The sequence below is a fragment of the Halictus rubicundus genome, chromosome 1 (assembly GCF_050948215.1).
Source record: "Halictus rubicundus isolate RS-2024b chromosome 1, iyHalRubi1_principal, whole genome shotgun sequence".
In the NCBI taxonomy this organism is placed as follows: Eukaryota; Metazoa; Arthropoda; class Insecta; order Hymenoptera; family Halictidae; genus Halictus; species Halictus rubicundus.
In genome coordinates, this window is record NC_135149.1 from 26,105,685 (window position 1) to 26,120,047 (window position 14,363).

Sequence of the window (14,363 nt, forward strand, 5' to 3'; positions counted from 1 at the left end):
GTCTCCCGGGAGATCCCTGCTCGCTGACACACTGACTTTGCCAGCCCGTAGTAGTTTGCGGTCTGCGGTCCCTCCGATCGATAGTTTCTTTTCGGGAACTATCTCCCCGAAGAAACCCGAGAGGAATTCCAGACGAATACGTGCGCCCTCCTCTTTCGTTCGCTTTCGAGTTGCAGCGACGGCAAAACTTGCGGCCGCGATATTTTATGGACAGCGAAAACACGGCTCGACGAGACCTGAACAATTCACCAACTGAAATTTGACACACTTGCCACGGGAACGCGGCGCTCCACCAAATCAAGATTTTTTCCAATTTAGGAAAATGACGTTTCTCTTGACGCTTAGCACCGTGAACAATTTGTGATGCTCGATGCATTGAAGTGGAGACTTCGTTCACCACGAAGCTGGTATAGCTGTGTAACTCAATTTTATAAGTGGGTACTAAGTGTTTTTAAAAACTTTATTTATTACACTGATGGCTCTTCAGTTTCTTCGCTTGTCTGTTGCGAGCATAAAATTTATCTACCTTTAAGTGTGGAAATGTTCGTTGCTCCTCCAAATGTAAATATCTGTCTATTTTTTCATTTCTAGAAAGGTGTAATTGAAGAATTTAATACGTTAATTAGTGTGCTAATTATTTTGTAAATCTATGGTGTTATAGCAAAATGGATCTCGTGCAATGCTTAACTCCTTGCACAGCTATTTATTTTGTGATTATAATGATTAGAAATCGTTCGGAATTTCGTAGCAAACAATAAATAGTTTGTATGTTGCCTGGAAAGGATATTTATCAACTACAACAAAATAGAATTTTATTTCGATTTGAAGGAAATTAATAACATACATATTTGTTAGACTCTGTTCAGAATCTTCATCACGGAATCTGACCCGATATTGTGGGGCAGGGGTTCACAAGAAAAAAAAAAGATTTTCTGCAATTATGACAAAAATAGGTAGACGTAATTTAAAATAGAAAAACATTAGAAGATCTTAAAAATACAGTTATGTCACTTTCAATCTATTAAACACGTTAAGAGAGAAAATAAATTTCACTCCAGTACCGCGTGCTGTTTAGGTAGGAAATTGTGATCCGCCGTCATCGGATTAACTTCGAACATCGAGTGTTGTCATTTGCCACCGCGAGGGGTTAAAAAATTCGCAAAAAGTTCCAGCGGCGACCCCAATATTCCCCAGGAATATTCACCGAAAAATCAGTGAACGTTCCAAATTAAAGAAGAGGAGAGTCGACCGGTCGGCCTCTCATTTTCATTCGTTTACACGCCTTTCGCTCGTCGAATAAAAAGGGGTAGAAGTCGGGTTCCGGCACTCGAGCCTCGTTCCTTGTCATCCCTTTATCGCGCGGTCGAATTCTCTGCGTCTCCCTTTCGTCTTCCGCCCCGTCGTCCCCCCACCCCTGCCAGGGTAAACAATACTCGAGCTTTTTGTGCCGTGCCCGCTCCCCCCACCCCTTTCCCGCGCCTCGCGTTTCTCTAAAAGTGGATTCGCGATGAATTTCTTTTCGGGGGGAGGTTAAACGCGCGCCAAAGGATACTTGAGCTTCTCGGCTTCTGTCCTCTCGCGTGCCCACCCCCATTTTCCACCCCTTTTTCAACCCCCCCCGTTCCGCTTATCGTCCAAGCGGTTTCTCTCGGAGGTTTTCCCTCTTCTAGATCGCGCCAGGACACGCGACGAACGAGGAACAATGCGAAACTATCCCTTAAAGACTGTCTCTCAAAAGGGTCTCTGTAGATTAGCTCGAGTTGATTGTTAATAAGAGGGGTTTATGAAAAATATGTATAACGTAATGAACTACGGCACAATTTACATTGAAGGCGCAATAGGATGGCAACAAAAAGTCCTAAATAAAATTTAATCACGTCATTCTAAAGAGGAGACTTCAATCTTCAAATCTGCTGCAGTTTGAGTCACGAGAAAAATTTTTTGAGCCCCGTAGGAATTTTAGAATGGTCAACAATTTTCGAGAAGAGCAGGTCTCGTTTGTTGGCCGATGTGAGAGGCTTGTTTTGGGAATTTTTTTTTTGAAGTACGAATGGACTTAAAAATTTCAAACTCTCTGGGTACAGTTGTAAATGTTCAGAGAACATGATGCAATTTTTTTTGGTTCGCTGAATTGGTGATTTTTGTTTGATCAGAAAGCTTTACGAAAAATGTACTTAATGTAATCAACCATGTCACAATTTACATTCAAAGTGAAATCGGGTGGTAACAAACAATTGTACATTGAATTTAACGGTGTCATTGTAAAGGGGAGACTTCAATCTTCAAGTCCATGGTATTTTGAGTAGCGGAAAATATTTTTGAGGTCCATAGGAATTTTTTAATCATCTCCTTGTCCTAGTAGTTTCTCTCGGAGGTTTCCCTCTTGTCGATCGCGTGAAGACACGGGACAAACTGGGAGCAATCAGGATTCACGGGAACCGAGCATGGATCCACGGTGGCACAAACGCGTTATGGGAACCCGTGCAAGCCCCTAAAGCGCCTCGGCGTTACGCTGATCGATCGGGTTTCGCCCGCGGAGCCAATTATCTCCCTCTGCGTCCGGAATATATAACCGCGGTTTCCTGAAAAGAATCGAAAAAACGGCCGGTCCCGATCGTTTGTTCAACGTATTGCGGTTTGGTCGACTGATGAAGTAATTTCTGGACGCTCGAAGGGCGTTCAACGGTCGAAAGGGAACGCTTTTGAGCGACCGTAATTGAAACGCTGCCGCGGATCAGACTATTTTGGCTGCCTCTCTTCTTTTTTTTTTCTCTCCCTCCCTGATCGAGTATTTCTACCACGAGATCATTTCCACGACTGTTTCCCCTAACCGGTGGCTCAATGGGAGATAACTAGGCTCCTTGTTTTAGGCAGAAGTGGCAATTCAGAAGCAGGTTTCCTTTGTTGCCTGATGCAAGCTGCTTGTTTCGAAAGGGCCAATTTTGGGATTTTTTTTTTAAAACGATCAATGGACGTGGGAATTTTTAATTTTCTGGATATGTTTTTCCATGTTCGGGGGGTACAATAACATTTTTTAGGTGTGCAGAAATTTCGTTCAGTTATGCCTATTCGATCAGAGAGCGTTATGTAAAATGTACTACAACTGAGGAACAGTTTATGTTTAGAGTGCTTCAGGATGTCAACGAAAAATCGTACGTCAAATTTAACACTAAACCTACCAAGCACAAAACATATAAAAAGTGAAACGTCTTATAGAAGGGAGAAGATTGAATTTACTTAAATTTTGTACGATTTTTATTATAATATCTGCTTAAATACAGAAGTCAATTCAGTAATTTCCTAGGAAAACGATTTTATCATTTCAATAATTGTGAAATAGAAAACCGGTCATTTTGACCGTGGTAGGTTTAGGGCTAATGGTGCTATTGTAAAGAGGAGACCTCGGTCTCCAAATCCATTGTACAGTGAATTCTCGATATTTGTCAACAACACGTCATATATCGTGTAGGAGACATACCCGAGCCGTGTTATGTTTACACTCCTCGGCGTCCGAGGTCTCTCGAGCTTAGTGGCCCCTCACGGGGTATACGATAGTGGGGATAATTCCGCGACGTTTATCGTCCAGACCTCGGCGACAAGTATAGAGAAATCACTGTAGACCCAATTCTTCTGTCACGCGCTATAGACTCGTCATTTTCGTGTCACGCTCGACAACTCTATATTTAGGCTTGTTAGCGAGCATCGAGTGTTCCGCTTTGCAATGGCAGTGGTAGTGGGGATAATTTCGCGACGCTTATCATCCAGGCCTTGGCGACATATATAGAGAAATCACCGTAGTCTGACTCGTGAGAAAAATTGTTGGAGCTGCGCAGGAATTTTTGAATCCGCAAAACTTTCGAGTCTTCACTTTTCTACGCGATTCTTGGTACAAAAGTGTCTTAAAAAATAAGGTTGAGGTAGATCGTTCAATTTTGTTTCGAACTGTTATCATTAATATCGAATAATTTTTCTTCTATTTGGTGCTTCTCCGATTTTGATTTGCTGTGAGTTTTCGAACTGTTTGATCATAAAAGGATTAATATGTATATTCATGGTCTGATCTTTGCTCGAACACGGATTTTATACATTTACGCCAAAAATGGTAAGATGCAACTTAAAACAGTGGAAAGATTTCAAATATATTGATAGATTATTTTTACCATATTAAAATTATTACTGAAAGATATTTCTATTCCTTTCTATCCGGAGTCCAATAATTACTTTGTAATAACTCTAGCTGCGGGAATGACGACTACCCCATAGACACATCAGCACGAGAAAAAGAAAGAAGAAGTAAAATCCCGATTAACACGTACACGCGTTTCCCTAAAAATCCGTGCTTGCAGTAAATGCAGAAAAGTGCAGGCAATTTGGTGACGAGTGGGTATCCGGGACATGGGGTCGCGAGCTCGCCGGGATATAAAAGAAAAATTCTATTCTTCGAGGTCGTGGAAGTAGGTAGACCCCTGAAATCCCTGACCTTCCGCACTCGAACGAAATCGCGAACAAGTGTTCTCCGACGGAGCAATATCGGGCCGGTTGAACCGGTCCCGGGCAATATTGGCTCTCTCTCTCTCTCTCTCTCTCTCTCTCTCTCTCTCTCTCTGACTCTGTCTCTCTTTGGTAGATCTCGAAAGAAAAGCCGAACACGGGGGCGTAGAGATAAAGCGATTCCCGTCGAGCTGATCGAAACGCTGCTGCCACGGGTTTTCGATCGATTCCCGCGGCGTGCACACGTACACGGAGAAACCGGCAGGAAAATTGGAGCGACGGATAACGGACGCTCTCTCGGCCTGGTTCCACCGCAGACGGAGAATAACGGGTATCCTGTCGATAATAAATCGTTTCCTCGTCTTCGACGCCTCTCACGTAGCAAATGAACCCCGGCACCGGGGACGCGGCAAATTCTCCACGCCAATTTCGGGACGTTTCGACGGACGTCAAACCGATTCGTCCTCGCCCGACCAATTTTACGCGTGTTGTTTCACCGGGAAAACCGTCGCCGACACGATACAACCACGCTTGCACACCGAATTCCTTCGAACGTCGCCCCTGGAATCGTGTCTGCCAATGATCCGCCGGCTTTTCTCACCCGGTGCAACCCCTTGACTCGCAACCCCCTGTCAGACTTGTTGCCGAAACACTTTAAATTAAATTCAAAGCGATTTAAGTCGAATGGAGCGAAGAGAAATATTATTTTGCGGTTCGACGATTGTATATAATTTATTTCTGTTGCTTAATGTTGTTAGAAAAAATGTAACCACTGGAGAGGGTTCTTGTATTCTCTAAATAGTCGAGTATGCAAATTAAACTCGCAACCCTCAGTTGGATTTGTTACAAAAATATTTTATATGAAAGTTAAAATTATGCACAATGCAGGGATATTAAAAAAATATTATATTTTGCAGTTGGGTGATTGTGCATAATTTATTTTCCTGCCAACAAATTTTTCAGAGGGTAACCACTGTGAAAAGTCTCACATTTTCTCTAAATAACAGTCGAATATAAAAATGTTTACATATTGGACCCTTACAAAAAGTGTTTTGTAGAAACTTGTTACAAAAATATTTCACATAAAATTTAGAATTATTCGCATTGCTGGAATGATAAAAAAATATTATATTCCGCAGCTGGGTGATTGTGCGTAATTTAATTACAGTGATTTCTCTATATATGTCGCCCAGGCCTGGATGATAAACGTCGCGGAATTATCCCCACTACCGCGGGGTGTATCCCGTGAGGGGCCACGAAGCTCGAGAGGCCTCGGTAAACATAACACGGCTCGGTTATGTCTCCTGGACGATACATGACAAGACCCTGTTGACATATATCGAGAATTCACTGTACCTGCTGACAAATATTTGAGAGGATAACCACTATGAAAAATTTCACGTTTTCTCTAAATAACAGTCGAATGTAAAAAAGTTTTACATATTGTACTCTACATTTTTCTGTTTCAACCCCCAGTTGCACTTATTGCCAAAACATTTGATACTAAAGTTTAAATTATTCAGACTACTAGAATCCAAGAGAAATATGATATTTTGCAGTTGGGTGATTGCGCAGAATTTAATTCCCTTCTAAAAAACATTTTGCGAGTTGGTAACTATTATGGAAATGTTCACGTTTTTGCTGAATAACAGATCCGCATAAAAATGGGGGGAAAAAGAGTTTAAAGAATAAATGAACGTATAAATGAATGCAGCAGTGAAGTATTTGGAGGAACGCAGCATCAAGGACAATTTGAATGGTCCAGCGTCAGTAAAGCGAATTGTTACACGTTGAATGGGTTCGCTTTGAAACGTGAAAAGTTGGACAGTCCTTCGAGTATATTTTTTCTCTTTCTATTTTCGATTTTCTCGATTTCCTCCGACGTTTTCTTCGTACACGTTGTCACCGCGGCGTGGAAACGTTGCTGGCATTTATCGCTGTCGCAGGATCTGTTATTGGATTTCCACTCGGTTGAAGCTTTCGCCTGTTTCCTCGGCGAGAACGATTAAAAGAGGGTTCCTTGAATGCGTCCTGACGAGTATCTGATCTGATACTGAAAATACTTGGGACACCTCGTGGAAATAGGATTGCGTGATTCGAGAGGACACGTAATCAACGCTGATAAAGCCGAGAAAGTTTTCAGACCGCCGCGAAAGTGTACGTCCTATTAAATGTTCATCGATTACGAGCCATGTTTCATTAATTACTCGAGATTCTTGCCAGAGATTCTGACAATCGTTTCATTATAAATTTTATGCATTCGTATCGCATAGAAATTTGCGAACCATTAATATGTAGAAATTATAAGCAAATTCTCGTCGATTGCGAGCTACATTTCACTAATAACACTCGAGATTATTTCCAGAGATCATGGTAATTGTTGTATTGTAAATTTTATGCATTCGTATCGCATAGAAATATGCGAAAAATTAATATATACAAATTATAGGCAAATGTTCTTCGATTACTAGCTTCGTTTCATTAATAACACTCGAAACTATTTCCAGGTATTATGATAATTGTTTCATTGTAAATTTTATGCATTCGTATCGCATAGAAATGTGCGAAAAATTAATATGTAGAAATTATAAGCAAATGTTCTTCGATTACTAGCTCCATTTCATTAATAACACTCGAAATTATTTCCAGGCATCATGATAATCGTTACATTGTAAATTTTATGCATTCATATCGCATAGAAATGTGCAAAAAATTAATATGTAGAAATTATAAGCAAATTTTCGTCGATTGCGAGCTACATTTCACTAATAACACTCGAGATTATTTCCAGAGATCATGATAATTGTTGCACTGTAAATTTTATGCATGTATATTGCGCGGAAATATGCGAGAAATTAATAATATGTACAATTTATAGAATGCAAGAGAAAATGCCTTCATTTTCATTTTATTATTTTTTCTTTTTGCAGGACGGAACCTCGTGGACGTTTTCTGTTGTAAGTCTCCCTCTTTTGCCTTTGATTATATTCTTCACTTGAGACCTATTATACTGTGTTAGATTTATGGCTCCTCGTATTGGTAGTATTGCTACGTTTTGTAGAATGATAAATTTGAGTACTGAATATTGAAATACTGAAGACGAAATATTGAATCTTAATGTTAAAGTTGAAAAGTGATATCGAAACTTTCAATATTGAAGTCGGAATATTAAATATTGAAACATCGAAGTCGAAAAATAGAATATTGCAATATTAAGATCAAGGTTTCAAAATTGAAGTACCATATATAATCAAATATTGAATATTAAAATATTGAAGACGAAATATTGAATCTTAATGTTAAAGTTGAAAAGTGATATCGAAACTTTCAATATTGAAGTCGGAATATTAAGTATTGAAACATCGAAGTCGAAAAATAGAATATTGTAATATTAAGATCAAGGATTCAAAATTAAAGTGGCATATATAATGAAATATTGAAGTTAAAAGAATATTTGAATATTAAAATTACAGTTAAAGTTAAAGTATCGTATATTCAAATACTGGAATCGAAATATGAAGTATAGAAATACTGAATACGAAATAATAAATGCAAAATATAAAATATAGAAGCATAGTGAAAGCATGGAAATATAAAATACAGAATTACTTACAGAAATCGAGATGGAATCGAGTGAATATAGTAACATGAAATATACTAACATTGCTACGGGTTAAAGAAATAATATATATAAAAATCCAGAACACTAAATACCAAAACTAGAATATCCAACATTGAAATATTGGATTGACATAACCCAGTATTGAAAAGTCGAATATAGACCAATAAGAAGGGTTCAAAGCCACCTCGAACAGGGAATCCGCAGCTCGGCACAGCCTCTACAACCCTATTCCTTCTTCAAGAACGTTTTAGAGGCGGCGGTGGCGCATCTTCCGGCGAGCATAAAAAGAAAATCATTTCGCAGCAACAGCGAGCGCCTGAAAAATTCAGGCGACGGAAGTGGCCCTGCCATTAGGGCCTCGCGGTGAGAGTTGAATGACCGATTTCAGCGCGAGGAGTAATCCGTCGATTAGGATTACCCAAGGATTATGTTCCTTCTCCATCTGTTCCCCTTCGTTGCCTCCTCGGCGACCATAATCGCCGTGGCTGTTCGTAGACGTCTAGCCCCGATTCGCAGTTTCCGTTGTCTCCTCGGGACGCCTCGTAAATTCGCGAAAATCCCCCCCCCCCCTCGATTTTCCCGAGCTCAGGACATTTGCTTTTTGAGCAATTTCGCCTAATGTCACGACGCTGAATTTCAGGCGACGGGAATGAAGGTACCATAATTTGCAAGACCTTTTACCAAATTACAAAATAGCTAATTAAATTTTATTTTAAATAAATAAATATAACAGATTAATTAAATTTTTCTTCCGGTTGCTTAGAAAGCTGCTTTCGCAAGAATCTGTAACAAGTTTTTAGAAATTATCATACCGTGTGTCTCGGTCAGAAATTCTGTGAAATATTCGAGAAATTGAAGGTAGCATACGCGTGCTATCATTTTGTTCAGAGGAGTGCATAATCGTCGTTCGTAGGCGCCTAGTCCTGGTGATCCGGTGCGCGAGTTTTCGTTGTCTCCTCGGGACCTCGTAAATTCGCGAAGATTTTCCTCCTCGGGTTTTCCTGAGCCCTGAGCTCTCTGCTACGTGTACCGCCGTTTTCCACCCTCGCCGGAAAATTGACTTTCCCGCCGTAACACCGTGTTCTACCCTCGCGCTTCGCCCACCAAGTAAATTAACTCCGCGACACGTCTACGCGAGAGCACGGCGAAAATACCGCGGCCCACGGAAACGTGAATTATTTGGCAAAACAGGTAGATCCCCGCCAGCGGTTTCCCAGAATTTCGAAATTTCAGCCCTTTGTGCCGCCGCACGGCGAATTCCGTCGCGCCGTAGTTGTCGCAGTTTAATCCGTTTACGGGAGAATTTCTTTCTTTGAACGGGTCGCGTGATAATTGCTTGCAAATGGAACCAACCGAGACCCTTTGCCGTTTACAATGAAATTGCAGTCGAGGGCGTATGCTGATATCGAAAGTACGAAATCGGAATGGTTATGCACGGGTTGCAAACAAATGTTTCAACGATTTGTCGATATTTGTAGGTATTGCAGAATTAATTTCAATCATTTTTTAAGGATCAATATTTACGACAATAAAATAGAATTTATCTCCCCCGATTAAGGGGTTTTTATCTCCTTTTTTTTAACCCGGAATATCTGTGACAATAAAATAATAGTTAATCTACAGAGGAATTTATTTCTTGTTGCAAATAATTTTCTATTTCGTGCTATTAATCTCCACAGAATTACTATTTTTTAACGATCAGTATTTGTGGCAATAAAATAGACGTCCATACAAAGAGGAATCTAGTTCTTGTTGCAAATAATTTTCTATTTCGTGCTATTAATCTTGACAGAATTAGACTCCATTTTTTAACGATCAGTATTTGTGGCAATAAAATAGACGTCCATACAAAGAGGAATTTATTTATTGTTGCAAATAATTTTCTATTTCGTGCTATTAATCTTGACAGAATTAGTCTCCATTTTTTAACAATCAGAATTTGTGACAATAAAATGGTAGTTCATGCAAAGAGGAATTTATTTTTTGGTGCAAATAATTTTGAATTTTGTGTTATTAATCTTGACAGAATTAGTTCCCATTTTTAAAGATAAACATTTGTGACAATAAAATAGTAGTTCGTGCAAAGAGGAATTTATTTCTTGTTGCAATTAATTTTGAATACTGTGGTATTAATGTTGACAGAAATAATCTCCATTTTTCAACGATCCATATTTCTGACAATAAAACAGTATTTCATGCAAAGAGGAATTTATTTTTTGTTGCGAATAATTTTGAATTTTGTACTATTAATCTTGACAGATTTAGTCTCGAGTTTTTAACGATCAGTATTTGTGAAAATAAAATGGTAGTCCATGCAAAGAGGACTTTATTTTCTGGTGAAAATTACTTTGAAACTTGGAATCATCCCTCGAAAGGTGTCACGTCATTCTGCCACTGTTTCATATTTTTTGTTTCTTATTTTTCTTTTAATAATTTAAAAATATTGAGAAAATTAAAAATTGTAGAAGCTTCCCATAGAATGTTTGGAGCAACAGTATGATCACATCCGACTTCCATACAGAACACGGTGGATCTTTCTTTCCTGGAATGATGGAAGTTAGTCTGGAGGCAAAGATCGTCCAGGGAAATAACGCCATCGAGTCGAGGAAGGCGCGATGAAATTCGCGGGACACCATTACCGGCAGAAATGAGAATGCGACCGTGCTCGGAAATCCATTATCGCGCATCTCCCAGCCAGAAAAAAATGGCGGACATAGAAATATGTTTACACTATATTCGCCAACAAGTTTTGCTAGTCGTTTTGCAATATTCTAAAAATTCTTTCGCGAGCACCGTTTTCCATCCATCCTGTTGACCAAACACATTAAAATCTTCAGAATTTAAAGTCCTCGAATTTTCAATCTCTCATCATAAAAGCCGAAATTATTTGCACAAAAGTTTGAATTTGAAAAGATATAATTCACTAGATTCAATTTTGTTTACTTTATCATAGCCATTTCTAATTTGTAGTCAATAAAAAAAATCCCATCGAATTTAAAAACAAATTAATAAACCAATGAAATTAAATTCATTAAATTTGTTTTGTTCGAAGCATTATCAAACTTTAATATTTCAATTTAATAATAGATCTACGGTATTTATGAAATATTAAAATTGCACTGGATGCGCTTGCAGCGTCAGTGACATGTAATCCAAAGACTGTTAAAATGTTTAATCACCCGATTATTGAATTTAGGTTAACATGACACATGATATTTTTGAACATTGAAGAAGAAATTCTAAAATGATTATTTAATTCGAAGTACCACTGAGAATGTATTCGTGTCTCAATTGCCATAAAAAGATATTTCATTTGGTTGCGTTTAATATTTGAACAATGTCGAGCGATCCAGGATAAATATACACGATCGTGGCTACAGAGCGATCGCAAAATCGCAATCAACGTTTTACTCGGGGGCCAGCAAATCTGTCGATCGATCCCTCGTCAGGGATTAGTCGATTAAACTTTCATTCGATAATCGATTCGTCTTTCGCTCGCGGCTTGTATGATTTATTTGACGGATTAATTCACGTTCGTTATTAATTCAATGAACGTGTCCCTGGCTTCTCGAGCGCTCGTGGCAATAATCGAACAAGCATCATAGTAATCGGACAGGAAATTGTTCGTCTTTTTTTTTTAAATATACCATTCGATTTTCCTCCAATTAGAATTGTCGAACGGTTTTCACGTTGCACACATTTCCGTTTCCTGTTTCTGCGCGAATTTTTACGGACGACTGTTTTCATCGATTTGCAAATCTGTCAACTTAATTTTGTAATTGTTCGCACCGGAAAATTGTATGTGATGCTTTCAAAACTCCTGTTTTCATTTTTAACGGCATTTTTTCATGAGGACGGCTTCGGGAAAAATGAGAAATGTGCAATACAAGCTTGTCTTATCGGCGGATTGTGCAATTTCATGCAAATCTATGCTCTTGTATGCAAATTTGCGGTTTTATAGTCGAATCTACATTTTTATAAACATGTCTACACTGTTATGGGCTAGTTTAAAGGAGATCGAAGAGATAACAATTTTATTTCCTTCGTAAATGCCTTCGTTAAACTTAGAAATATAAAACTGCATACAGATTTCTCTAGATTTAATTGTAAAAAATTTAAGAATGATTTAATAAAACCGGACACAGATTTCTCTGAATTTAATATTTCACATTTCATCCGTCCATTTTGTCATAAGTGCACAATATCCGGAGTTTATTCATAAAATATCAATCTTAACGATAACAATAAAACTAATAATAAGTTTTAATATTTCAACAGCAATAATAAAACTAGCTGTTATATTATTCAATCATCTCCAGCTAAGTTTACACTCAACTATGAAGAGGATAAAAGTTTGCTCAAAAATTCTCATTACAACATGTGACAGAATACTGAATACAATTAAAAATGGATTTTACAAAAAAGAACGCACCAGCACAATTGGTAAATGAATTTTAATGGAATGAATTTTTACAGGTGAAATATCCAGACATAGTTAATACTTATTTATTGATTTTAACACATTCGCGACCGGAAAATTTTTGAATAATTTATTAAATTAATTAATAATTTAAATTTAAATCCAATCCCATTAATGCGCCTAATGTTGCCGCGTTCAGAAACAAAAATTCCAGGACGTGAATTCACGTCAGCGGCAATCAGGAATAGAATTTAAAATGACGTGAATTCACGTCAGCGGTCGCGAATGTGTTAACCCTTTGCACTCGAAGCCATTTTAGCTCTGAAACGAAACATTTCTTCCGACCTAGAATATTTTCCTTCTACATATATATATTTCGTGTTATACATACGGGAATGGTGCAATTTACTCCTACAAAACTGAAATGTTCAGTAATTTATTAAATACAAACAAATTTAATAATTTAAAAAATATTTTGTATAATGATATAGCAATTCTTAGTGGTGCCTTACAGTCACCATTCGAGTGCTAAGGGTTAATATCGTTACTCACCTGTGTAATAGATGTCTGGGAGCACTTCCATGGAGGTGTTTTGGATAGCAACATGAAAGTTGGTTTTCCTGATTTTTGTCGATAGTGAAATGCGCGACGTTTGCAATATCTTCGGCGCGGATCTGCCCGCGGAGAAAATTGTTCCGCCATCAATTCGATACAAGGATAACGTTCGCCAGTTCTCTACCCCCGACATATATTTCCCCGATAATCGTTCCGGTTCGTCAGGTGAAACCGTGCATCCCGAAGAGGATTGGAAATCCTCGAATTCTCCCGTGTTCGCCGCGCCGGAACGGGACGAGGGAAAAATCGACGGAAATCTTTTCAATTTCGCGTGCCTTTCTAGTCCTGCGGATTACTGCGGTGCTCCGGAGTGATTCTTGAGGATGAAACGTTGCAGCCGTGCGACAATTTCGCTTTTTCCCTTTTTTTTTTCTTCTTTATTTCCCGTTTCCCATCGGCCCTTCTCTCCCTCTCTCTCTCTTCCCTTCGTCCCTTCTCCGGTCGAGTATAATCGTCGGCTCTTATCCTTTCCTCTGCACGACTGTTTTCAATTTAATCCTCGAGAGTAAATATTCCTCGATGGCCGGGACACACTTTTTGATCATCCTCGTCCCACACCTTCTCCCTGCCCCTTGTTTCGTTCCAGAAACACGCGACATCGTTCTGCTCGAGGTGACGACGCATTTAACCGGTTCCCCTGGACTTTTATGCGTTATGCAATTTTATCGCATGGTCTCGTTTCTGCGGTTCTCCTCCGTCCTAGATGAAGGCCGAGCAATATTTTTTGGAACAGTGTTTGCAATTTATCCAGGCTCCGGTTTACGGATTAACCATCTTCGTTTTAGTATTATCGGCTTGCTCTGTTTTATGGTATTTTATACGTTTGGAATTGTGGCCATAGTTCTGTAGCATGGTTGAAAGGTGTACGGAATATTGTGTTAGTAATCAAACGTAGTGTGTAGGGTTTTAAAACGTTGTGAAGGAAGAATGGATCAACCCCCTCTCTTAAAATGGTCTTTATTTTATTTTGTTTCCATCCCCTCGATTTTTATTTTACTTTTGTTGCACCTTTCCAAAGTATAAGACAAACCTATTTGCTTGGAAATTAGTAGCAGTGTATTAGGTTTAAAAGTAATATAAAACACGGAATTATGGATCAGCTGCCTCCCTTAAAATCATTATTATTCTATTTTATTTCAATCCCTATAATTTTCATTTACAGCACATAAAATATTTATTCTATGAAAAATCAAAGATAGAGCGTTTACAACCCCC

At 38.7% G+C, this 14,363-nt stretch overlaps 1 protein-coding gene across 1 annotated transcript in view; it reads left to right on the top strand.

Annotated features, from left to right (window-relative positions):
• The window catches only part of Liprin-gamma (liprin protein kazrin), a 199,392-nt gene that overhangs the window by 32,480 nt on the left and 152,549 nt on the right, over positions 1 to 14,363 (top strand). Inside the window, 1 exon segment of the mRNA XM_076796696.1 lies at positions 7,422 to 7,448. Coding sequence (XP_076652811.1) covers positions 7,422 to 7,448 — 27 coding nt within the window.